The sequence below is a fragment of the Solenopsis invicta genome, chromosome 11 (assembly GCF_016802725.1).
Source record: "Solenopsis invicta isolate M01_SB chromosome 11, UNIL_Sinv_3.0, whole genome shotgun sequence".
NCBI lineage: Eukaryota > Metazoa > Arthropoda > Insecta > Hymenoptera > Formicidae > Solenopsis > Solenopsis invicta.
In genome coordinates this window covers 3,827,136-3,854,889 of record NC_052674.1, presented here as the reverse complement: position 1 = coordinate 3,854,889, position 27,754 = coordinate 3,827,136, and the positions used below count along the sequence as shown (strand labels likewise).

Sequence of the window (27,754 nt, the reverse complement as noted above, 5' to 3'; positions counted from 1 at the left end):
GGCCCTCCGCGTTGCCCACCAGCGGCGAGGTTCGCATCGTCGTCGTGCCACCACCACCCCTCAGCACAGGCAGCCGCTTTCTCTCTCACCCTCAGTCAGCAGCAGCCGGGTTATCCCGTCGGTAGTCATGGTAACACGTGGGTTGGAGCCGCCCCCGGTCGCCAATCAGAGCTCGCGGCCAGGATGAGAGAAACGAGCGGCGACCCTTCGAGCCGGGGTTCTCTCCTCGCCCCTTAGACAACGAACCCCTACAGCGGCGCACATAGACACCCCTTTCCACTATTCGCTCTTCTCTCGGTTCGTCTCTCTCTCTGCCTTTTCTCGCCGCCGGGGTGGCTGAGATTCTCGCTTGGGAGGAAATCTTAACCGGGCGTGCCCCGCATCGCTGATGCCACCTACACCCGTCTTGCGAGGTGGCTAGCCTTCCATACCTTCTGTCTTCCTCCCTCTTCCCTTCGCCTTCGAGGAGAGTCTTGACCGAGCAGGATAGAGCTGGCGGCACTCTGGGATTAACGTGCATGCTCGCTGGAATGCGACAGGCGGAAGAGGAAAGCTGGATTGCGTTGTTCGAGTTTTCCGATTCCCCCTTTAAGTTCATTGTACTTGACGATGAACTATCTTTATAGACAGCTCGGTTAAAACGACACGTTGAATCCGTATCCATAAACAGAGTTTTCGCTAACGAAGGAAATATCAGATGTTTCTGATATTTCTGATTAAAAAACTATAAAATGTTGAGATAAATTTTTATAAATAAAGCCTTTTGCTTTCCTCCAATTTTATATATATTTCCAATTATAGTACATGAGAAACTTTCGACGACAATTAAAAAGTTTATAATTAAATAATTAAATTTTTATCCTTCAATTCTCGGACATCGATCGACCGAAAAGTTTAATCAGTCACAAGTCTAGTTCCAGACTAAACGCTTTTCTGTCTTTTTTTCTGTTGCAGGCGAGAAACCTCATAAATGTCAAGTATGCGGTAAAGCGTTCTCGCAGAGCAGCAACCTGATCACGCACTCGAGAAAGCACACGGGTTTCAAGCCGTTCGCCTGCGAGCTCTGCGGTCGAGCTTTCCAGCGTAAGGTCGATCTGAGGAGGCATCGCGAGACCCAGCACGCTGATCTGAACGCGTCGCATCGACCGCCGATTGGTTCGATTCCCGGACAGAATTCCCTGCCCAGTGGAAATCCTCCGATGATGCAGTGAGATCGCGACGAGGAAGCGGTTGATAATCTGGCGCCAGATTGATACGGAACGGCGACTGGAGGTCGTCGCAATTAGCGACTCTTTTCCGTGAAACGGAAGGCGGTTCGACCAGATTGAGGACGCAACTACGAGAAGTAAAATCATGAATAACGATCTCAATGATGGCGGAGAAGAGAGCGATAAATTAATCTCATGGATAGAATTGCTAGTGAGGCGATTGCGGATGGCATCATGGTGGATTGCTGGCTGGAAGATATTAACTTTTTGCATTTTATATTATTTTTATTTTTTTAATGTACTTCCGAATAGAAGAAAAAAGGTTTAAAAATCAACAGCACTTGAGAAACGTGCTTGTAAGCTAAATTTTCAATTTTAATTCGTAATGTCAATCCGGAAAAATTGCATTTTAAATGCAGTCGTTAAGATTATAATTGATTTGAACTAAAAATATTGCGATATTTTAGAAATACATCAAAAGGCAAAATGTTAATATCAATCAATCGCGGATTGCAAAATTTTGTGTAAATTTAGATCGCCTAACAAATGCGAAATTAATCGGAACAGTGCAATTCGAGAATGAACTCTCGGGACGAAGTAAAATTTACCGGAAAGGGGGTATACCGTAGCATTTTTTTATCGCAAGATCTTTATTGATCTTTTGACGTTAGTGCGAGGAGACTGTATAAGTTAATATTTATTCGACCATTTTATTTCGCGTGCGTCGATTAATCTAACGCGAGTATCCCACCACTTCAAGGATTCTTAACTTGCGGAATATACTCAGGATAAATAGAGAAAGTGAATTGGTGATTCGTTGCGACTGGACATTCCACGAAAAAGCGTTCCGTTTCGTTCCTAAGTGAAGTGTACGCCGGGGTTTGGTTTCTTCATCGATTTTCGTTCGGACTGAGAGCCTTCTTCGGTGAGAAGTGATAATTTATGAATTTCGATATGTAAAGTGTGAAAGTGAATGGACTGACGACTGTTTTTGTTACGAATGATGATTAACAATTCCTACTTTAATCGTCTAGCTACCTGCAAATCGATTACCTGTTACTGTGTAACTTCTCTTATTACGTAGATATTCTCACGATACGCAATGCGATCGTCGAGCTAGTCGGACGGTCAAGATTGTAAATTTTACAAGATTAATAATTTTATGAAGATGCCGTACATTTATGTTCACAATAACATTCGTTATTATAAAAACAAAATTCTTTTTAATTGAAAATATACGCAAATTATATAATGTTACTTATAATATAGAAGAAATTTAATGATTTGAGAACTATATATTTTTTTAATACTACATTTAAATGTATTTTTCTAAAAATTACGTCCGAGTAGCACGATCGAATGGCGTATAACGTGTCAAAGTACGGCAAGAACGTACTGTATTTTGCATATCTCCCGCACCTGTCGTTGAAAAAAAAAAGAACATAAAGACCACCAACCCCTAAAGTTGCAACTGTGACCAAAAATTGTAAATAGCACGTAGATTGTATCACGGCTAGTCTAAGCGTATAAATATATACATATAAATAAATCGAAGCTATAAATATTATAAATAGAGAGGGCACGTAATGTGTGCGGCGCAGAGTCGTTCCGTCTAATGGCGGCTCGCTCGCCGTGGCCTCACCAAGAAGTTATTATATTCTTCCCTTTTTCTCGCTATCGAAATTTTTATTGTTGTACCATTAATATCATTATGTAATTATTGTAATTAGAGACTCGCTATTAATATTATTGTCATTATTATTATTAACAATAAACGCTGTTACCATTTGTAAACGCTTCTTCTGTCTAACAATCACTTTCCCTCCAAAATGTTTTTATTGAAAAAGACTTGCCTTTTATTACTTTTTTTATTGCATATTTTATTGCCGTAACGACGGCATAGAATTAGTATAAAAAATAATTCTTTTTTAACAATATGTTGTTCTAAATATTAAAGACGTGTACACAATTCCACTCAAGTGAAGAAGTAACCAAGAATAATCACATTGCGGAATATGCTTTTGACGCGCGTCTTAATTTAGATGGCCTTCCACTTTCCATCCAAGTCGATAGCTCGATTAATCAAGGTCGCTGAATCTGGCACTGCCGGATCACGATCATCCCAGCTTCACTCGCTGTAATTCAGGGTTAAACGGCCGTGCCAATTAAGCAGACTACTCTGAAGAACCCCTTAACAGCCCAATATGTTTTCTGCCGGAGAGAGTTTCCCTGAACTTCCCCTCTCTCCCACCCATTCCCGCTCATTATTTCGCGCAAGGGTGTGGGGAGCGCGATGTTGGGGCGGACGTGAGATTTTCCGTAAGCTCGTTTACAGCTTCCATCGTCTGCGCCAATCGTGCAGGACGTCGCGGAGATAAAGGATAAGGGCCGGCAAAAGAGAGAAGAAAGATGGGGAACGTCGAAAAATTTATCTGCGAGAGAGATAGACGAGGAGAAAGATAAATAGAGAGCGAGACAGAGACTGTGGAGGGACATTACAGCACAGACTGCACGACACCATGACGCAGCCACGGGAGCAGATTGGACAGTTATTGCATTCTGGGTAAGATTAATTGATATGGGGACCGGTGGGTGGGCCGAAGGGCGCGCGGCTACGTCGGCGCTTAAACCTTGTCTCAGGCTGTACGAGCTGGGGATGAGAGAGAGCGGTGATTAACCGATTGCACCGTGAACCGAGTGGAACCGAAAACCATCCCTCCCGCGTACTTCCTAATAGCCATTGAGTAATAGAGAGCCGTTCATTATTAAACAGCCGCGCGAAGACGTGAGACATCATCATGCGGATCAAGTGCTTGTAAAGCAGCTTTTACGCGATTGTAAACTACGTTATGGATTTTTAAACACCCCTACGTGGAAAGAACAGTTCTGCTAAAGTACCTAAAAATTTAGCTAGACACAGATCTGAAAATAATTTTGTTAGACTGTAAAAATAATTTTATGTCGGACGCTGAAGCTAGTTGCTAGAACGTCAAAACTTTTTATATAACATTATTCACCGTGCTTACGTCTCTTTTATAGTTATTTTAATGGTTTAACAATATTGTTTTCAGTTTTAACTTTTTAGAAACTCTAGCAAAACTTCTTTCCGCGTATTTATGTTTCGCAAAATTTTAATTGTTCATATAGCGTGCCTGATATTCAGAAATTATTTCTGAATCTCGAAGCATCAACCCCTTTCTTTCCATCCCGACGCAAAGATAATAAGGTGTCAATAAGCTCGCAGCGATAAAATCCGTAACGATCTATGCGCGGCGTTGAAAATTGTCCGAACAATTTTGCCAAGTACCGTGCGATCGTAATACCCCGTATTATTGGTACCGCCCCGAGTCGCGAATATTCCAATCGCGAATATTCCCGGCTATCGGCAATTTTCTGCGACACCACTTTAGCGCGCAGCAGTGTTCCTCTATCGCTCCTGCGCTCCTCCACATCGTATTCTCGCGGAGAACAGCCGTCCAGGGCTGTATCATCTCGCGCAGCTGCCAGCTATGGAACGTTCGAATACGTTTTAGGGGACAACTCCATATACCCGCCGTACGCGGATACACCTTATGACTATTAAGGTATTCACGGCCCCTCGGAGGACGCCCCAGTTTGAAATATGGCGACTCGGGTCACCGCTAGCGTATACCGCCAGTCAGAGATGCCGCTATCTTGCACCGTCGTTCTCCCCCTTCCGTCGTTTTCAATCCCTCTCTCCCCCTCTTTCCCTTTCTCGCCGACTCTCTGCGACTTCGTTTTTCCTTTTTCGTATTCCTTTCCTCGTATCCTTGTGCACATACATGTTTGGCGGAGTGTCGCACGGCGAAGAGGACCGCATCCCCCGTATACCGCGCGGTTTTCCATATTATTTACAACCCCCGTCCTGCCCCCGCAATAACTTGGTCCGGATCCGCGAACGCGCGAGCGTGTCGCCAAATTGGTGGAAACCATACGAGAACGTCGTAACCTGTCCCGGTCTATGACAACTCTGAGTGATGTAGTGGCACAAGGATCCGACGTACGGATGTGTCCGTTAGAGGACGGAGGGAAATATGATTGCACGACAATCTTTTAGGGTTGCTCTTGATGGCTTTGCTACAGTTCAAAAATAATCGCGTTGTAATCATCTGTCGATGAGAAATGACGCAATCAAAAGTTAAAAATGTAATATTGTTACTAATTGAACATAATATTCATTACAAAACACTTTATATAATTTAGAAACGTGTCAGTTTTATATCTTTTATTTTAAATAAAGAAGGAATGCTATTAAATTATTGAATTGCCATTTTATCACTCTAAATAAATGATAGATATGCAGATATTGAAATGATAATTAAACGGATAATAAACAAATTTTAACAATATAAACAAATTTTGATCGTCTTTTAAATTACAGTTTATATTATAATGTAAATAATAATAAAAAGTAATTATATTTTACGTATAATATTATTTAATTTTATGTGTCAATCAATTAAGACAAAATTCAAAATTGGTTAAGAGAATTTTAAAGTCGTCCTGTTTTAAGAGAGAACACGATTTTTTTAGCCCGTTATTTTTTTCATTGCCTTTACAAATTTAAAAGTTCTTTTCTACGATTAATGTATAGGCTTTAATACATATAATTCAAAATCATCGATTTTATATCGAAAACAAAGAAAAATTAAGAAATTTAGATTTGTTTTATCTATTCTTGATCTAATATGGCCCTCTACAACTGTCAAAGTGTACCAATATTGGCTTCATACAAAAATTCTGCAGTGTATTTGTTAAAAATAAAAATGGTTCAGAATGAGAGTTATAAAAATACAATGTTCAGTTCTTAAAATTATGTTTAAATATTTAATACAAAAGATTAGTATGTTTAAAAATCTGTGCATGCACAGGCGTACAATACTGATATTGTATTTGTATGAATTGTAAATCGTATGTGTGTAAGTCGTTGTTCAGTCGGTCAAACTCACTTTAGCATCCCCTTAAACAGCTTTATTTGAATTACTCACGTTTATTTAATTAAGGCTATCATTCGCATACGTCAATATTAATCAATTTAACCGTTTACGAACTATCATGCTCCATCGACTTGCATGATACATATGTAATTACTTTCAATTTGACTAAACGATTCTACTCTTAAATCACTTTAGAAAATGATAAGTGTCACCGTGTCGTTTTGCCTATTTGATCTCATTATCGCATCATAGAAAAACGATACGCATCCATAAATATCGTCGCACTCTCATAACGCAGCTCGTGCAGTTGTGCGTGAAATATTTTTCTGCTTAAAAATATTATTTCTACATTTTACTATTCGCAAAATGTACGCGTATTTTTGCGACGTCGCGCCATTTTATTTATTTATTTTTTTTTTTTTTTTTATCTTTTATTGTTCCGCGCGTCGAATTTCCAGGCCAACGAGTGACCGGATAGCAAAATCTCATTTCGCGCAAATGCGTCCCGGATGCTGCGTGGATTTGCACGTCAGTTGCATTTGCACGGGTCAACCGGATTAAAAAACGTCGATGTCCAATTATCGTCGGGCACCGCGCGGCTAATGGAATTTTTGAGAGGGAGATTAGGTAACTCCACGCGCGCTCGCGCACGCGCGCGCGCATGGTTCATGCAATTTTCGTGCGTTGCGTGCCGCGAGCTAATTCGTTCCACGCGCGGATCGTGATGGAGATATGTTCCTTCCGTTGACGGAAACGTACAGAGGAACAAGCGCAATTTCGCTCACGATCACTTATACTTAGTGTAGTATAGGTCAGATAGTAACTAATTCGCGCGTGCACGCTCCCTCGTCAATTCGGCTGACGTAGCATCCGGTCGGATAGCTTGGTCGGCTTCTTAGAAATTATCAGACATTTATACGTTTAGAAGTTTCCTGTATTGCTGCTAAACGATTGTCCCTCTTCCTCTTCTCTGTCTGTATTTTCCTTTTTCCTTCTTTTATTTTTATTTTTTATTTTTATAAATAGTCCAACATTCTATCGATCAGGCGACAAGCTGTCACGGATGCAGCCATTTGTCAGTAGGCTTCTCTAATAACGAGGCGACTCTCTCTTTCTTCTGTGCGCCGCGCGACTTTAAACAAATAGCTCGACATGGAAAGCAGGAAGAGAAAACAAATGGTCGCTTACGCCTGCGAGGAAGAAAAGGGCACGTCGCGCGTTCAGGCGATCAATCAAGCGTCTCCGGCCGGACTTAATACAGTCAGAGATCGATTGAATTCTGGCTTGCATGGGTCCGTATAACATTCCCGTATATTTTTGTAGAGGATTTTGTAAGAGGCTGCTTGCCGCAATGTTGTAACATTTGAAAGAAAATGTGACAAATTTGTTGTAGTTCATTAAAACTGTCTGTACTTTATCAAAATAAAACATTCGCCATTTAGATTTGCAACTAAAATTAGATTGGATCAAATTAGTGTTTAAGTTAAAGTCAAAATTCAATTGAGTTAAATAGGAACTAAAAGAGGAATATCTTTGTTGAGGGAAAAAAATCAATTTTAGTGGAAAAATTTGCAAGCCAGAAAAACAGGCAACAATAGTCTGCATTTAGTGTGACAGTGCCATTTCCAATCGACTATTAAGACTCCTAGTAAGTTTTCGGGAATCAATGAGAGCTCACGCATAGGCTTGGCGATCCACACGAAGGTGATGACGACGCTCCCATGGGCGTCCGATTCATTATTCCTATCCTGAATAAATGATCATTCACGATCGCGGGTGGCTATCCACGGGAATGTTGGCCAGAGAATACTTCGGAAAAGTGATTATTCGTCGATGCTATGTCGTCCTCGGCGAAATCGATCCCCAAGGACATGCATCGTGCCTCGCTGAAGCAACCGTGGCATCGTGTATCTCCTTCGGCTGCATCATTGATGAGTAGGATCAACGAATTCTCTCTACCTCCTCTTCAGTACCTTAACTCTCGATTCTTCGTACAATGTTTTACGCGATGACAGCGTAGTACTGAACAGAATTACAGAAAGTTAGGTAACCAGCTATTAAATCAATAAAAATGACGTATTTTTATAAAAAAAAGAAAGATTTATGATTTTAAAATTTATTTTAGTTTTGTTTAGTTTATTAAAAAATTGATGATTTTTAAAGATATGAAAAGTAAATTGCGCTTAGAAGAAACAATCCTTTGACAATCGTGCCTTTATATATTTAAGAATTTCATTAAAAAAAGATTGTGCAATAACAAATTTCTATTTTATATTAATTTTCTTTTATTTATTGCTAATTTTATATTGCTCTCATCTTAAAGATCTTATTCAATAAAGATTCACCGCAGATCCAATCGAGTAAACAACAATTCGGAATCTCTTGTCGATCGAAATTTTTTCCACCTATTCGCATTTATCGCTCCCACGCGCGACATCTCATCGACGGTGCAAATGGAAATATAATCATCCCTCCCTTACTTCATGGTACTGTGCATAATTTCGCGATCGACCTCGTCGATGTCGCGGACCGTATCGCCGCCTGGACCACGTAGCAGCCGTAACTCAGTTTCCAAACGGATCGTCTCCTAGGAATACTTTATGCGTACTACACGTCATTCCAACCGCCTAGTCCGGAAAGATGGAGGTCGTCGTGGATGGGGTGGTAGGGACCGCGGAAGACACGGATCCTTAAGTATTCTATGCGTCGTGCGGGACTAGTGCATCGGTCTTAAGATGGCGGCGAGGGAGGAGGGTTCGCGGGATAGGACTGCGCCGATACCCTTTCGCCGGGAGAGGAAACGCCGGTGGTAGGAGGTCCTTGGGTAATCATATAAGGATAGCTAGAGTCGCGCGAGGAAGATCGGGTATCAACTTTTGATCCTCCGATATCTCCGGCAGCCTGGTGGACCCCTTCCAGCCGAAGAAGCGTGTCTGTATTCAAACGGCTCTAACTCGATATAAGCGGCGCTCCCAGAGGCATCCTTCCACTGAGGAGGTCGGGGAGGATGAGAGCTGGAGGACACCAGACCCTCCCTACCTTGTCGCTCACGCCCACCCCCTCGGATCTTCGGAAATAAGAGTATCCTATGTAGCCGGTACCTCCAATCGAATTTACATCCCGACTGCTTCGTTCCCATCCCCGAAGACGCGGGGGTGGATCCTCGACTTTGCCAAAGTGCTATCTCCTGTGATCCCGCGTGGGTGAAGACGCGTAGCGACCATCAAAATGGCATCATCGTCCACTACGATATTTTGAGGCATATACGATGAGATATCGAATGGAGACGGATGTCTTCCGACGAATAGTTTCTTAGAGAATATAACTGATACATGTTGGTATGGAAATCAAAATTCATTATCTACTAATCAGGTTCTGCCATATAGGACCTGTTTAGTAAACGATAAAAATATATTAGATAAGAAAATAATGATTAATTAAAAGTATAATTGTTTATATAAAAATTAAGAAATAATAAATCTTAATTTGTGAATGGCCTTGCCATGTTTAGGAAATTGATGACCTTTGAGTTATCAGATTAATGAGTCACGTTAAAAAAAAATCTATTTAAATACTATTTGCACATGTCGATTATTAAGTTTTTAGATATCTAATAATATTAATATTATTAACAATATTAATATTGACTCTCATTTTAGAACAGTATTCATTGTTAATTGGACCTCTTCTTTCTTCTTAGATTTATGATAATAGTTTTTTAAATCAAAATTTGTTTAAAATAAGAAATCTTAATTTTATTAATAACTTATTAATTGCAAAGCAACTTTTATTTACTTGTTTATTTTTAATTTGATGTGATTTATCACAATGAAAATATCTATCTTATCGTAGATGATAAGAAAGCAGACTACATTGCTGACAAACGAACATCATAATTTCTACACTATCAAATAACAGTAATAATTACCATCAAACAATAAAATAGAAAAAAGCGTTATTGATTTTTGTAATGCAAAAAAATTTGCAAGCATTTGTCAAGTTAAAAAATTTAAATTTTAAAATTTGGATATCTTCAATTTTCTATTGATTTTTTAATTTCATTTAAGAAAGAATACAGTGAAATCAACTTTTATATTTAAAGATAAATTAATAAAAAAACTTTATTTTTAAACAATAAGAACATATATTTATATAGAATTATTTGTTATAAATGTATTTCTAGAAAAATTAAAATATGTAAATCTTTGAAACAGAATTTAAATGTTTAAAGCTAAAAAGGAAATATGTGGCATCATAAGGTAGTTTATAAGTATAGTTTTTAAAAAAAAATGATTATTTGATTATGCAATCTATTGTTATATTTTTATTCTACAAAATTGTAGACTTGGTTATCAATAAGATCTTTTTCAATTTTTTATTTTCTGAATTATCAATATGTTTACTTTTTTACGGAATATACTTTTATTTTATTGATAATCTTAAGATAGGAAATTGTAAATATAACATTATTTTCCAATTTTTGTCAATTCTTTACAATATATTTTGCAATATATTCTCAAGAAAAATGGGAAGCGTTTCGTTAGCGTACATCCTACATCGTACATATAATATGCGTACATAAATCTTTACTGACGTATGTGCCGGTGCATGTGTTTCATTTACGTTATATACGTATATGATGTGCACTATTTTGTGATGTGCGCTAACGGAACTCTCTCGATAACTGCACAAAAATAAAAAATTTATTTAGAATTTTTTATTTCAAATTATTACATAGGAATTTTAAAAAATTTTAAATAATTTATCTATCACAAGATTTATCTTTTTTAAAATTTTAAATTAATATATAGTAAATATTCTAAATTAATTATAAATATTTTTTAATGTTTTTTATTTACAATTTGTAAATCAAACCTTTTGTTGAATATTCTTTAACAAGTGAATTAATAGAATCAAGAAATTTTATAAAATAAAACTGATTGTAGATTAAATATTCTTGTAAGCACATTGGCAATATGTTTGGTTTAATAATTTAATAGTTTTTATCTTGTCGATCTGTAAACCTAACTTTGTTGCGAGATACGAGGAAGGAAAAGGGCTATTAAAAATGAATACGGTTAAAACGAGAGTCAAGTATATTGTATCGTACTTTAATGGTAGTCTCTTACTCAAGAGTACGCCGCACAACGGCTCGCGAGGATCTTCTGCTCGGAATTTCCCTCGCAATTTATGTTACTATAAAATGGTTAGAAGCCAGAGATTTCGCATTACATACCCTCGCGAGATTTCTCGCGGCTCTCGAATATATTTGGAAAGGTTAATTGCGCTGTTACTTTCGTCGATGAGAAGAAGCCAATCCGATGCAACAAACGTGCATTCTAAAATTGGATTGGCTAGGGATACATGCGGAAGAAAGCCCGAAATACAAAATATTAATAATTTTACGGATTTTAACTATATAGTATTAACGATGCTATGCTAATAATAGTAATATTTAATTGTAGTAAATGTATATAATTGTACTAAATGTATTTAATGGTACTAAACGCAAATGCATTAAAGTCTTTATTTACGACATTTACCTGTAAAATTAAGAATATTCAGATTTCTTCAAATACCTTCAAGCGCAATACAGTAATTGCAAGCACTAAACTTCAATTTCGCGGCTCTCTTCCACTTCGCGTCTACTTAATTAAAGATCGCTTCTTTTGTTATCTATACTTAATAACTTTAATCGATAATATTTCAATCATACCAACACTCTGCTATAGCGCGTCTCCTTAACAAAGATAAATAATCGCTATCTGAGTAAGAAGGGATACATTAATAAGTGCCATCTGATATTCATCATCGTCGATCGATTATTAATTCACGAACATATTCTTAGAACGTATATCAGTTATCAGATATAATCGATCATTTAATTCATTGTTAGACTTAATAAATTTACTTTCAGATAGTTAATGAAAATCATAGCATGGATTTCGCTTCGTATGTATTTTATATATAATAATTTTATTTTATTCTGTTATTACATAGTAGTTTCATATTTTTAATTATTATAGTAGCTCTAATTTATTATATTTAAAAAATCTGCTATTTGTCTTTAGAGTATTTTTCAAATGAAGAGATGGATCATCAGAGACACTTGTATTCTTTGGTTTCGCAGGTGTAACTTTTTCTTGTATAAAAAAAAATTATTATTGTTTTCAGAAGTTTGAAGATCCTATTTGCACGATTTCATAATAAACCGTGCGACGACTATGTTAGAACAAGAAGAGCGCAAATCTACTCATTCAACAAGTTAGAAGAAACTTGATGCCAAGACTGACTGTAGGTTATAACTATTCATTACACCTAATATCGACAAAATACCTCGTAAAAAAGTAACATTGCAATAAGAATTAAAAAATTGCGAACAATTTAAAAATTGTGATAAATTACGAACTTATAAAATTGTATATAGAAAACAAAAACGTCGCGCTCTTAATTTCGTCCAACGACGAATTTTCTACGTTGGCGTGCTTTCACGCGCGAAACACGAGAATTCGCATGCTCGTGATTCTGGACGAGAAAAGAGGCTGAATTTATCTCGCCCAGGATTTATAATACCAGTCTCTCTAAAAGTATCACTTTCAAGTTTAAATAATGAAGATGAACATTCAATTGTACTAAAAGCGAAGTTACGTAAGGAATAATTAATGCTGCAAATGCAGTTAATAATGGACCGTCTAAATGTTGGATTTGAAATGTTAAATCGCTTTAAGATAATCATGATAAAAGTTTTACGAGAAATGTATGTGAATTTCGATTATCACTTCGTTAATTATTAAATGGCTCACGGATGAGATTCAGTAAATATCTCTTTTATTTACGAACATCTTAAAATTCAATTTTACGTTTAACTTTTAAAGACTCTGAAAATTAAAATAAAACACTTGAGTATTTTAGTTTTCAGTATGGTATTTTATAATGGTATAATTTGAATTGTAAAATGCGATGATTGAAAAGAATGTCACGTGATATTCAAAGGCAATGAAAGTTTGTAGACAGAAAAAATTTCGCGAGCAGAATACATTAGATTCCTATAGATTAAATCTAAAGATATAACTTTTTTGTTCCAGCTCTGTATAAAATTTTATCGGAGCATCCGAATATATAATATAACGCAACATTTTAATTAACATACACGCGAGAAAGTCTCTTTAACAGTTCGATTATTTATCTGGCAAGCTTAGCAATAAATTATTTGGCACTTGACCCTCTTTGAAATCTCAGTTAGATATATTGCTAAGCTTCTTTTTTTTAATCCTTCGTGGTAAGTACGACGCTTTTTCCCGTTCGTATCTTTTTAATTTGCGCCACCCAGCTCGAAGTGCGCAACGTAATTCAGGCCTAGCTTCGTTAATCGTTATAACGCTTACAATTATACGTCTTACGAGAACGTTTCCTCAACCTTCTGGTTGTTAATTATTTCACAGAAATCTCGTTTACACGACAAATGAGAAATTCGCCGAGACATCTTTTTTGGAGACGTCGTTTTGCAATCATGGGCACCACGCTTATGCGCACCGCACATTCTACACAGGTTGAGAAAATCTACTCGCGTCTCCTCAACTCAACGTGGAGTTCTTCTTCGTAGGAGGGGGTTTACCTTAGAAAACTTAATCGAACACATATTCAACTGCGTGACATACATATAAAGTCTATACATAACATTGTGCGAAATTATTTCCATCGTCCGGAGCGTCTTTAGCTGCGCGCATTTACTGTTTAACAATTGCATTTCGCTAGACTTAAGTAAGTTTAATAATAAAACATGTAGTAAATATAATATGTATGTACCTATACACACACGTGCATGTGTGTATACAGACTTCATATACACCGCGCATATCAGCGATCCAATTAGACGATATCCGATACATTTATCCGATGGATGAACCGTACGAGGTACGAACGCGGTACGCAGGCTAATTATTAATTAGGATATCCTACAGTAAAATTTTTTGGCGCTGTTTGGCTTGATTTAAATTCGTCCGATTTTTTAGCCGTATCTTATCATCGTTTCTGAACGCAATTTTCTAATTTTCGACGATACAAACGTACGAGTCGTTGCGCCACTACAATATAATTGCAAAATAATTGTAATTTTTAAGAACTTATTTCGCTTATATTATCGTAAATTTATGGATATATTCACTGTATTCATTGCATCGTGAAACGAACATGTTCGGACGTATCTGGACAATAAATCAATGTATGAATTCACGTGCGAAGCTGCATTTATCCGATGAATACAGTTGAGCAAATAATTGTCCAATCGCACAAGAGATGTCAGATAAAATTACTTGTGACAAGGAAAAAAAACATATTTACATGAACTCTCTGTGTGAAGACTCACGGAATGCAAAAACGAACGACTCAATTTTCTTATTACTCAATATTCGATTTCTATGTAGTATCGTTGCCGCGCTGATTGCTTTCAGTCTCGCTAATTCTTGTTTTTAACGCGAATGTTGTGCAATTGTCGGAAGATATTGACATGCCGACGACGTCATCATCTTCTTCTGGAACGCATGGCAGAGCGGGCTAACAAAGGGCCGATTATTTCGAAATCTTTGTCTACCGGTCGTTTGCTACTGTATGGAACACACAGTCAGATGATGCGATAAAGCGTGGTCCAATAGAATAGGAGTGCCTGCAGCCAATTCTGTACCGGCATCGGCGCAATCGTCGTCACAATCGAAATAGTTGCTCTGGAAAAAAAAAAAAAAGCAGCAGTTAGTGAATTACGATAGTGCAGTAAAGTAATTGAACTCAATTGAAGTTAATTGAGCCAATAAAAATCATACTAAAAAAACCAGTATTAATAATTAATATTTATTTTTTCTTTTATTACAAAATAATTATTTCTTTGTGTCTGTGCATATAAAATAATAAAATATATATAATTTGAAAAATATATACATATGTACTATTGTATCTTGATATTTAAATGAAGCGTGAAAGGATTAATTAATAATTTATAGATAAAGCAAAAATTTATTTATGTAATGTTAAAAATTTTATAACCGATAACTGAAGTTTATTGTTTTTATATTAACGGTCTCGTAATCTGATGGAATCGAATCAGAATTTTTCAAACGTAGCTAACGAAGCTAAAAGTACAAGTCGAAATAAAGCAGTGAAAAAAAGTGTGTTCCGCGACGAATAATCAGTAATAAAATTGTTCAGTTAGTATTAAATTAGCCAATATCAACTTTATTTGCGTAAATTAAATTATGATGGCGTTATTTCGTCTGTGGCAACCGCGAATACGATGTAATTGACTTACAAGAGAAAAGAATAGACTATGAATATTAAAAACTAATATTTTTTAATTAATACCTTCAATAAAATTTTTAATTGCCAATTTGCGATATGACTGGCGTGTAGTATTTACAAGCGAATCTTACAATATATAAAAAATTTTTCAAAAGTAAAATAACCATGTATATTACTGAAGTATATTTTAAGTTTGCAATTTTATTAAATAAGGAAAGTTATGAAATTGTATTGATAAATTTTTTAATCTTTATTTGTTTAAATAATCAAATTTTTACTTGAATCAAAACTTCACTTCTTAAGATTACAAAAATTAGAAATTACAATTTATTAACAATACTGTTATTTAAAGTTTAGTGACTTTTTAAATAATAAATATATCAAAGTCGATGCATCCTCATATTGTGATCATATCAATTGAAAGGAGCTATATAAAGAATTATAATACAGCATGATACATGTTGCCATATTGAGCATTAATCGTAAATGATCACCTGGCAATCGATGCATCGACAGCTATCGGTTAGTGAACAAGTGAGGCCGAGGATCTCAACAGCTTCCTTGTAAAGCTCGGCGCTCGACTTTCGCCGTCTCGGCGGCGACGTGGGTGCGCTGACTGTGCCGGTGCCCGATGGTCTTCTGCTACTCTTCAGCCTCGACGAGGACTCTCGAGACAAGGAGGAGGTCGACGTCGAGCCCCTCGGCCGATTGTCGCTCGTGAGTAACGCTCGACCTGCCGGAGATGCGAACAGCTGCAGCATATCCATGTCCTACGGGTCATACATTTACTAATTAGTGGATGCTATACTTGTGATGATGTTGCGCATAACATGTTTAATGTATCAGTGTCATAATATATAACGGTTAATAATAAAGTAGAACTATATGTTCCTTATTGTAAAAATTCACGCATGTAGAAAAGATATTATACCAGATAATATGTATTATAATAAGTTTTATAACATAAAGAATAAAAAAAAGTGCCATTTTTTAATCAGAGCTTAATAATATCGTCATATTAATTAATAAATACATTTTTCAATTCTATAAACTGCGTGCCGATATAATTGTCAAACTTAAAATGAAATCGTAAACTGAAGCTAGAAATATCTGAAAATAATTCGAATCTTTAAATTAATAATGAAAATCATTTAATAATAAAAACTCTGGATGATATTTTTATAAGAGCGTAAAAAGCTCTTTACAGTTTTTTTTTTAAGATGCTTGTAGCATCATTATTAAATTTAATGATCAAACGGATCTGACATATTATTTTTAGCTTCAGTTTACGATTGCGTTTTAAGCCCGATAATCATAAGCTTGTAGTTTAGAGAACTAAAAAATGTATTTAATAATTGATATGAAAATATTATTAGGTACAAAGATTCTCTTCGAGAAAAATAGCACTTCTTAATTTCTCTCATATTATTCGCAGTCTAATGTTCAACTTATTGTATAATGGGGTTTTTCCATCAATTTTAGGCAATTTAAATAATAATTAAAAATTCCTTTGATCACATCTCAAAAACTTAAAAAAAAACAACTTTATATTAGAAAAAAAAAATTGTGTCACTTTTTTATTAAAGTGGCTGTTCGTGCCCAATAATAATTTTGTTTAAACTTTTACAATTTTTCTTTATGCAAATTGCTCACCTTGAAACACAGTCCTAAACTAAAGTTGGAATACAATATTTAAGCTTCACTGTGACAGATATTGTAAAATGCGATTTTGAATTACACGCGAATAGTGTCCAGCGGGGCTTGTTAAAAATAGCGCTTGTTATAGAATCAAAGAATGCGCCTAACAAGATAACGCTCTTAAGAGTTTCCTTTCTCGGAATCCTATTCGTTTTGGATAGCAAAGGATTTCATTTGAAATGTGCCCTTAGGCGAAAGACTTTTCTAACAACAGCGAAGGTACCGCAAAGGTATATGCTATGATGATGAAAAAGCGTATCTCAGAGATGGAAGAGATGTGTTATTAAAATTGTTACGTTAAACGTTCGGTGTGATGTACGTGAACATTATTTCCCAGAATATCTTCCTCAATAAAAATGCGCAAGACAAAAATCTTGTGATGATATATTGCCACGTTCTCGGAAGCAGAAGTTTATTAAAATTACATTATTAAAATTGCGAGGCTGGGCAAGCAGCCATTTTTTAATTTTATATTTTATAGTATTCTTGAAAAATGCGTCTCTCTTCGTAAATATGTGAGGCACACATTTTACGACAGTTCTTCAGCGCATCCCATCTTCTTAGAACTCGAAATATATATTGTACTTTAAAACGAACTTTTAACAGAAACTGTGTCATTAAAATTGCACGACTATGCGTCAAATATTCGTTCGCGTATTTTATTTCGGACGCTTCTCGTAATGATCAAACATCTGCATTTGAGAATTTTAGTTGTATAACTCGTTCCTTATAGTCAAGAATAAATTGCAGGCACGTCATTAATATTGTGCGGTCTTTTACCACCTTTCACGAGAGAAAGCTTCTCTTGTCTGGGACAACCCTATACCGAGTCCGGGTGCAGACTTGAATGATATTTAAAGAGCAATTCACTTAATTACAAGTGGATCATTAAAAATCGCTCGCTGAAATGAGCACATAAGCACATTAATTTACGAAATAAATGTAATGCGATATTCAGTAGTGTCCGAATCGTTCCATCGGAAGAGAATAATTGGGAGAGCGGATAATTGAATTCAACTTGAGAAGTTAAAGAATTTCGAATGAAGATGTCGTAATTCCCATTTTGGGCACGAATCGTTTTCCACTTTTGTGAAACTTGGCAAATTCTTGCACAAGCTTCCGTCAGTAACGTTGGGAAAACCGTAATTACGCCGACTGGCTTCTATGCTCTCCGCCATTATCTAGCTAGCGTACAATGCTTGCTTACTTGCGTGTTTTCGGAGAGAGACTTTTCCAGTTTGTTGAAAATCTCGTTGGAACTAGTTACGATCAGTGAAATCGGGACGAAAGTAGCGCGGTTTTAAAAGCGTTTTCACTGCGCGGATCGCCATTCGCGAGCTACTGCACATTGTGAACTCTCGCCGAAAATGCAAGATACACTTTCGGCGAGCGCAGCGAGCTTCGTCTGCGAACACGGGCGAAGCAACTTAAGCTCTACGCTTAATGTACCTCAACCTACGAAGGGTTTAAGGAGGAAAATGGAAGTCCGCAATAATGAATAAAATCCAACCGGATGTTGCGCTCGGTGCAACTGGGATTCGTTAAATGGTCTCATTTTGTTCAATATACCGTAAAAAGTATTAAACAGAAGGATATAATAAATTCCTGGAGCAATCTCGCTGTCGTCGACCGTAAGTAAATTAAATATACTTACGGTCAATGGAAAATTTTTTAATTAAATTGACTGACGCAATTTTAACTACAATAACTGTATTATTGAAAGAGCGCAAAAAATTTCAAATAATATAACAGAGCGTATTTCTACATTTCTACATTAATATTTACACAAATATTATCAAACAATTTGTTAATATTATGTTTGGTAACATTTATTAAATATTTAGAAAAGTCAAATTATTTTTTGTTACATTAGTCAAATAATTAATTTTCACTCAAAGCTGTTAGCAAACACTGTTAGCAATTTTTATATTAAAAATTATATATGAACATAAATATTAGAGATTTTATAAACAATTTATAATACATATCAAAAATGTGATTAAAATATTGCACTCTCTACATACACGTGAATTTTATAAATTTAATTTAATATATAAGCTCTGAGAGCAGCTGGCATTGAATTATGTTTTGATTAATAATAACCCAGATTAAATTGCATTTTGCGGGGAAGTTCATGGCAAAACACACTCGAGCGACTCCTTTGTCAGTAGGAAATGCATCTTTGTCTCGTTGTGCAGAGACTAAGAGAGAGTTACTAATAGCGCAACTTCAACGAGATCGCCGATATATTGCTGTCACGAGAAATTTCAATAGACGCGTACAATTATCAGTTAATGTTGTTTACCGCATTTGGATGAGATCGTAATTTAATTAAAAATATTTGTTTGGTGTATTAATATTACGATGCGACGAAGCAGAAAAAAACACATTATTTATCTACAACGTTTATTGCGGAAACTGACTCTAAAATTCCAATTTCTATTCCTAATTGCTTTTCTACAATTCATTATTTTTTACAACTTTTTGATCACATTGAATCAAACAATACTATCGTGTAGTAAAAGTTCGAAGCGAACAACAGAGTCAACGTAAATAAAAAAACTACGACGTACTCATTGGAGACGTATACATATTTTCCTGGAACAAAATTTCTTTTTGAAAAGTGTGCGCATTACCGATCGTCGATTCGTGACGTTTCGGAATCGTTCGGGGTGACTCGGCTAGTCTAGCCGAAGCGTTGCGGAGGGCGGACGTGCGGCGGATCGGTCTCTGTGTTTACAGTCGTCGCGACGTGTTTCTAGAGCCGTAGGAAGCTCGATTCTTGATCCACGTGTGACAATCGTGCGAGGAGAAGTCGCCGGGATACGCGTATTCCACGAGAGGTAGCCAAATTCGTGGAAATCTCTCTCTCTCTCTCTCTCTCGCGTGCAAGCACAGCCGGCGGCGATCGGCGCGGCGAGTCGGCATAGCAACTACGCATTTCGGTCGGTGCGGATCGTGCGAGCTCCGATCTCGCCGCGTGTGTTCCTCGGTGCGTACACACAAGTTCGAGTGTTGTTTATGCGCAGTGATCTGGAGTGAAACGAGTATTGTGTAAGGTGACGGTCGTCCCGGGACGTGTGTGTTGACTCTTCGCCGCGCGCCGAGCGAGACGGACGCGAGGGAGGCCGACCGCGAAGAGGTACCGTGTTCATTTCGCAACGGACGTTTCGCACCCGATTCTCCCTGCACGTACAATTACGTTCGCGTTTCCGTGTGCATCGTGCCGTGAATATTCAGACTAAATAGCGATCGCCCTGAGACACGCGCGTTAGATATTTCTCTCTCTCTCTTGCGGGGTGGCGTCAAGCATGAAGTTAGCGACGCGAGCCTGTCGCCGCGAGCTTCGTCCGTCGCAATGTTCATGCCGTTCGTACGTGTGTCCCTTCGCGTGACGTCATCAATGTCGCGGCGGAGTTTTGTTTGCTACGCGCGTTTTCGTGTAAACGAGTCAAACGAATGTTCAGACGGAATATCGATCTGCGCATTCCTATCTAGATCATATCCTCTCGCGATCGTGTGTCCCTTTCGCTACGTGGTGATGTCGCTTCGCCGGTAGTTCCGTCAACAAAGTGTCGTGCTTCGTTTTGATCATTAGTGCGCGATTGTAATTTATCTCTCGAGTGTTGCATTGCGACTGAGAGGAGGCGGAGGCCCGGGGGGCATCGGGCAACGGCGGAACAACGATGTGGTGAGTAACATTATATTGGCTTTTTAATGTCAATTTGTGTCATTTGAACTGTGACCCAATTTTCGTATTTGTGTGTTGCAGAGCAACGTGGGGGTTACAACTCCGCTGCTGCGCGTCGGATCGGTGAGTGAAAAATTAATGCTTATTTTATTGTTAGATTTAAAGATCTAAAATTGACAATCCATCGTTGTATGTATGAGCACCTCAAAGTTCCTATCTGTACCCATCTCCAATGTTATCGTATTGAAAAAGGATGAAAGCGACTCCTATAACTCTTTACAGCGGCCGATCAATTTTGCACGAGTCCCTCTATCGGGCGATTATATCTCGGGAAACAAAAACTTTCTCTTCTGGCCATAGCCATTTCTCTTTTCTGAGCAACGAGGGCGCGATCTTTATTTTCATCACATTCAAGGGCGACGCCTGGAGGAAACGTCATCCTCAAGGTAGTCGACGACGAACAAAAGAGGTCGATGGAAAATAGCAAAGAGATCAAATGGTGAGCGATAACAAGCGCCGAGCTGATTCGATGTACCGAGTGTACAAGGGAAGACAGTATCCCCGGCCGATCCCTCGGGACGCATATCCTCCCGTCGCTCTTGGTATTTTCAGCGCGCGAACTTTTCTCGAATCTTTCAACGCTGATAGATAACCCGGTCGAAAGGGCGGACTTGGATAGAACGACTGACGAAGACTTTTTGCCGCGAGGAACCGGATTTTGCGGAGGGAGTTTATGTAGTGGGGGGGAAAGAAATAATTTTTACTTGATGTTGAAAAATGTACTGCGAGATATAGCCCCGCTCGAGATATATTATCCATTATATTTCTTCTCGCAAGATCAAGTGAAGAAGTATCGCATTTGAATGAATTCGCACACAGATTATTATTGAAATAATTATATATATAATTTCAAAAATAGGTAACACATTTCTAAAAAATGGTTTTTTTTTTAATGCTTTCAATTTTCCTATCTTGATTGTCACAATATCGAATAGAAAAATATCCACTTTAATAGAATGCGCGAACTATTATATAGATAATTATATAAGATAATTATATAATTTTATAGAATAGATGACACATTGCACGACGAGAGAAACGTACATCTTTTTTAAGACGCTTTCAATTCTCCTGTCAATAAAATCTCATTATTTTTATATTATTATCGTTTCTATTGACAGTATAAATTATCGATCTACGTGGAATATTTTTATACTCTTTTTATAAAATAAAATCCAATAAACCCTCCGTACACTAAATTTGAGAATTTGGCTATTCGGAAATTGAATTTCGGTATGCTTTGGATAATTAGCTTCAAATATTGATTGAGTGTAAACATAGTTTATCGGTTAGCCAATGGAAAATCGAGTAAATCAAGCATATTGCAAACAATAAATAGATAATAAAGGTAGCCAACGATTAATACACATCGAGTAACTTCATTGTTCTCAAATCATTTCAGTTGCTTGCACCTATCAACCCATGAATAAAAAATTATGTTAAATTTAATTAAGCGAAGAAAATTAAAAGAAGTAAAAAGTGAAATAAGATTCATCTTGTTGCTTAATTGTCAGCCAGAATTAACTTCAGAATATAACAATTGAATATTAACTTATATCGTAACTGTTGTCGTTTTATCATTTAAAAAATATATTTGTTTTAATTAAAAAAAGGATTGTTTAATTTACAAAACAATTTAGCAGAGAAGAAAATGTTATTCTGTTCGCGTATTAATCAGCATAACGTACCAAACTGAAAATGCGAAGATTACGATAATGGAAGCGGCAAACAAGCCCGTATTAATAAAAATATCATTATTAAACAGCTTTGCAATAACATTTCTGCCAGTTTCCATTAATGCGCATCAATTTTCCAAATATCAAATCCGTACCAACGCCATATATCGCATGAAGCTATCGTATTTGTAGAATTTATGGATTTATGAAACGTGTTTAATGCCGCATTATTTTGCGATTTAATTCCCTTCTGTGCGGGTATTAAATATTTCCAGTGCAATCCGGCGTCATTAAGCAGCAAATATGCATCGTCGTGTGAACAAGCATAGTGGGCTTTCCCGATTCTTCCTTTAAAATTATCGCTCTACCAGAGAGTCAGCGATAATATCCAGCCGCATTTTGCTCGCTCAGAAGGGCAGTATTCGCCCATGTTGTTAATCTCCTTGTAATCCCCTTGTCAACAAGAACCATCGAGAGGTAGTTGCTAATGAAGAGAACCATCTAATTAAGTTAATTAATACCGACAGAAGAGCTCTATAGGAAACTTTCGATAAAGGGGCGGCGAAAACGAGAAGAGAGAAGGTCACATGAGCGCGCGGAACGATCTGCGAAACAGGATAATTATGTCGGTTTCATCGTACAAATGGACGGGGTAATAGGAGAACATTGTTCGCCAGGGATGTTTATCCGAGGATTAATACCGCGAGCCGGTATCGTCGTGCGCTTATGCAGATTAACAAAGTACGCCCATGGTAAATCTACTTTTATTGAAACTGGGATTTTTATTAAGTCCCCCTGGACCAAGCACGCGTTTCGCCTGTGGCGATGATGATCTCGCTTCTTTGTGTTCCACGAAAGCGGTAATTGTCACGTACGAAAAAGGGAGGTATTAACCGATGTTCTGCTGTAAATCGTTCACAATTTAGATGAAGAAATTCCAATGAAAAATGTGTTTGCGCGCGCGATTATGTAATAATAGATTGAAATTCATCGTCATAGAAGTTTTCTTACTGTTGTATAGAATGGATAATATAGGGGAAAGTTGCTAAATGTGTATCCAGTTCGTAACTCATCAATATTTTCTATTTTTACATATAAGTGACACTTAATGATAAAATAAATAAGAAATTAGTAATATAGACAAAAATTTAACATCTTATTTTGAGCTAACAACACTTTAAAAAAAATAAAATACAACTAATACGTGCAATTATTACAAAAATTAAATCGATATTTTTATATAGCTTATTCTATTGTTTAATTCATATCATAAATTTTGTAACAATAAAATATCAATGCAGTAAGATTGGTAAATGATAAACAATAATTCATATGAATAAAAATATTCTAATTGCAAAAATGAATTTCATGAAATATATATTCAACAAATAAGTTCAAATCTGATTTTTATTCGACTTGTATGAACTAAATATTTAATTCTATTTTGATAACATATTAATAAAATAATTATTGATTAATGATTTCTTAAATTCTTAACAATTTTAATTCATAAATTTGATACTTTCAAAAGCGATACGATTTAAAAGATCCACTCAACCGCTTGCAAATCATACTTTTTGCAGCATATTGCAAACAAACTTACAACAAATTAATTTGTTATTAGTTAAAGGTTAAATTTTGTAGTAATATATGTTTGAAACATCAAGCTACATTTTCTAACGATTATTTGCGCACGAATCAGTATCACAAATGGAAAATATGATAAAAAATTATCTTATATAAATAGTACGCGCTCGACAATTCTTCTCTGTATATCATGTCTCTGAAAAATATACTGTATAATCATAAATTTATATGAAACATTTGACGTATAAAATATAATTACATATAAAACATAATCTGATGCACATATATATTCATGACAACGGCTGAAGCAGAGATAAATCTGTTTCGATATATTTTTATAGAACGTGTAAAAACAATGCGCGCAACGGTGCGTAAAAAAGACTTTAATTGACACAAGCGACATTCATTTAATTAATGCATTTTTCCACGCTTCGATAAGCGGATCGCTTCGATGCGCATCAAATGACGTAAATTCCTTCCTTTCTCTTTCTCTCTCTTTCTCTTTCTTTTTTTTGTTGCATATACGCGACATTCAAATAATTGCAGGAAATCACTTGAAAACGCTACATATTCGCATCGCGCCACCAATTTCACGCTAATGTGAATTACTAAACGAAATTACTAAAGCTGGTGCGTGAGTTCAAACGAATGCACTTTCGTCGGGAACAAAATGTTTCCCGCATTAATTACCATAGCACGAGGCACATTTAACCGGTACTTTGCAACATCTGCAGGGCATCCCCGAACGTATTGTAATGTTCGTTAAATCATGTTATCGCCGATAGATTATTCGAATATGTCGGTGGCATCGTTACGCCGATCGACTTTGTATTAATTTATACGTTCGTGAATGTGCGTTTGCGCCGTCGTTCCTGAACGCGATTACGATAGGCAATTATTCCCGTCACTACGATGACGATTGTTATGCGAGGGATATGTATATACAATGCTCTATGAAATATCGAATAATATTTCAACGATGCAATAATATGCAATAGTATCTGTCTGCGTGATTAAGCGGTTTAAGAGCTCCAAACAGAGTATTCTAGTGCCATGATAAATATCGGTCGATCGATTGTAAACAAATGGAATAAAAATAGGAAGTATTATTCATCTTATAATATATCACTTTTATAATGTGCTCTGCAGAAATCTTATATAAATTGTTGTTATTAATCATGGGGGAGAAGAGCTTATGGGCAAATAATTTTATTTATAGAATAATATCTGATAAAATGATATCTTACTCATGTTATATACATATTAATTTCGTTACGCAAATAGTCGTAAAAGCTTTTACGTCCGACAATGAATACTAATTTAACAATGTATAGCAGTTAATTATGCGTTTATTTATCGTAATGGTCCCCATTCCATGTGCATTATAGCGATTATCTACGAATAACTACGCAGACGTGTGCAAACCTGTTTGATAGATGTCTATATGGATTCACACATATATAAACATTATTTAACAAGAACAAGCACTCATTAGCAAATACTATTTGCTAATAAGTGGTTATTCTTAAAGCAGGGAAGGTATAAATAATATTTGTAGTTATTTATTGCACGTATTAATAGTTTTGAAATCAAAACTCGCACGCTACTTAAATTTAATTAGTACCGAAGGCATATCTTTTTCATTAAATTTAATTAAAATTTAGTTTAATGAGTAGCAATTAAATACTGTTACCATTGTTCGCAAAATTTAACGTGACTCCTGTAAATTGCAGTTATACGACTGTTTGATTAATTACATTACGAATATTCAATTAATCGGTTATCGTGATTGGAATCTATGTTATTATGCGTCGAGTAGCACGGAGTTTGACTATGCAATTATAGCAATAATTGATGGGTCTAATCGAGAATCGTATATCCATTAGAACGTAGAATAATGGTGGCGAATAATTGCTTATTTTGCTACAAAGAGAACTGAACTTTCCCCCAATTACACATACCCAAATTATCATATCCAGATAATCAGCTTTTAATGCAATATATGCGATCGGTTTCAGCAATTGGGTAAGAGTAATATTTTATAATGCGTCTCGAATTATTCCTATGCTCACGTTATCTCCGTTATTTGACCCGTTTACCATTTCGACTGCAGGACTCTACGTGATTACGACAATAATAGCTGCACTAAACGATGCATTCTGCAGTAGCGTTTGCGGTTAACGGCCTGATTACGTATTGTAACGCACGCGTTGGTGATGGCTTGTTTACCGAATTAATTCTCCTCAAATATGTTAAGCCGCAACAAACCCTTTATAATGAGAAGCAACGAAGTTATCTAGTCCAGATGCAGCGAACGATCAATATTGTAAATACTAAAAATGTACGATCAATGGTAATACAATGCGAGACAAATACAAATAATTGTACGATTAAACTCACGGTGATTTATAGAGGGAAGCGATCTCGGATCACGAGAGGATCGCAGTAACAGCTGTACCGAAGTGGTCTATTATATGCCGAATTGTACTCACCGGCAAGGATTCGGGCGTGTGGTCTAGCACGTATATGCTATTCGTGTATCCGTACAGCATCGTGTCCAGATCTGAAACCCAAGGAGAGCGAACAGAACATTAAATTGGATCTAACCGGTTGCGAGCAGTGCAGGCAGCACACTAATGCCAGTAATACCACGCGCGTACTCATACTCGCGGTTACGTCACCGCAGTATTCTAATTTACTAGATGCAGAGGAAAGCAATTTCCTAACACGGTCACGAGATGAGAGTACGCTCTCAAATTCCCGACGTCCTCTCCTTACTATCGTATACTAGCCCGGTGCGTTTCCTTCAGGACTTCGTGAGGCCGCTCTAACATTATCTTACGACAACATTGCGTTTAACTCAGTTCAATGTTTACATAGAAGTTTCTTGTTACTATATTACATTATGCTACACCACAATGCACTTTATACTTCTATTTGAATGTTTGGAAACACAAGAATGTATTCTGTTTTTTATGTAGCCGAATAATTAATTGGTATTATTGTCAGATAATGCTAATATATACAGCATAAAAAAAATTAATATAAATTAGGTGTATTGATCGTTCTCTCAATACACATAACAATTTTAATAATTTTACACAGACATGTAATACATAACGTTTAGCTACAATTAATATTATAAATATTTTTTTATACGTTAATTGTTACAACTAATGTATAACAGTTGGAATTTATCAATTTTAATAATAACAAAACTGTGACATGATTTTCAGATAAAATAACTGCTCATAGAAAAGCTACGAATGTGATTTACCAAAGCCACAACATCGTTGTATATAACATCGTTGTATATAACGCGGGCACAATAACGAGGGGTCGAAGGGTTAACGAGTTTTTCCGCATTGACGCTCGTCGCTGTTTTCAATGGAAAAAAGAATTATTATTGACGGTGAAAATAATCGAGTGGTAAAAACGTGGTAACGTGTTCACGAAAAATTTAGCGAGATCGCGGTCGAGCCACGGTCAGAAAGAAGCAATGCTTTTGTCAGTACAAAATTTAATGATCCGTTCATGTGGATCATAATACCACATAAGCTTAGCCGCAAATTTACATTGCTAATGGTT

General features: G+C 36.5%; 2 protein-coding genes across 3 annotated transcripts in view; one reads left to right on the top strand and one right to left on the bottom strand.

The window, feature by feature from the left end:
* Nucleotides 1-3,002, top strand: part of LOC105194661 (zinc finger protein 358) — a 32,297-nt gene extending 29,295 nt beyond the window's left edge. Inside the window, exon 6 of the mRNA XM_011159696.3 lies at nt 955-3,002. Within this exon, the coding sequence (XP_011157998.1) occupies nt 955-1,211 (257 nt within the window). The 3' untranslated portion in view covers nt 1,212-3,002. The remainder of the gene's footprint in view (nt 1-954) is intronic.
* An 8,242-nt stretch (nt 3,003-11,244) lies between these two features.
* LOC105194654 overlaps nt 11,245-27,754 on the bottom strand; it is a 132,770-nt gene continuing 116,260 nt past the window's right edge. For both annotated transcript variants that reach the window (XM_011159683.3, XM_039455003.1), the window contains 3 exons: nt 26,659-26,729; nt 15,949-16,224; nt 11,245-14,886 (listed from right to left, as the gene is read on the bottom strand). In XM_011159683.3, coding sequence (XP_011157985.1) covers nt 14,767-14,886; nt 15,949-16,224; nt 26,659-26,729 — 467 coding nt within the window. In that variant the 3' untranslated portion in view covers nt 11,245-14,766. The remainder of the gene's footprint in view (nt 14,887-15,948; nt 16,225-26,658; nt 26,730-27,754) is intronic.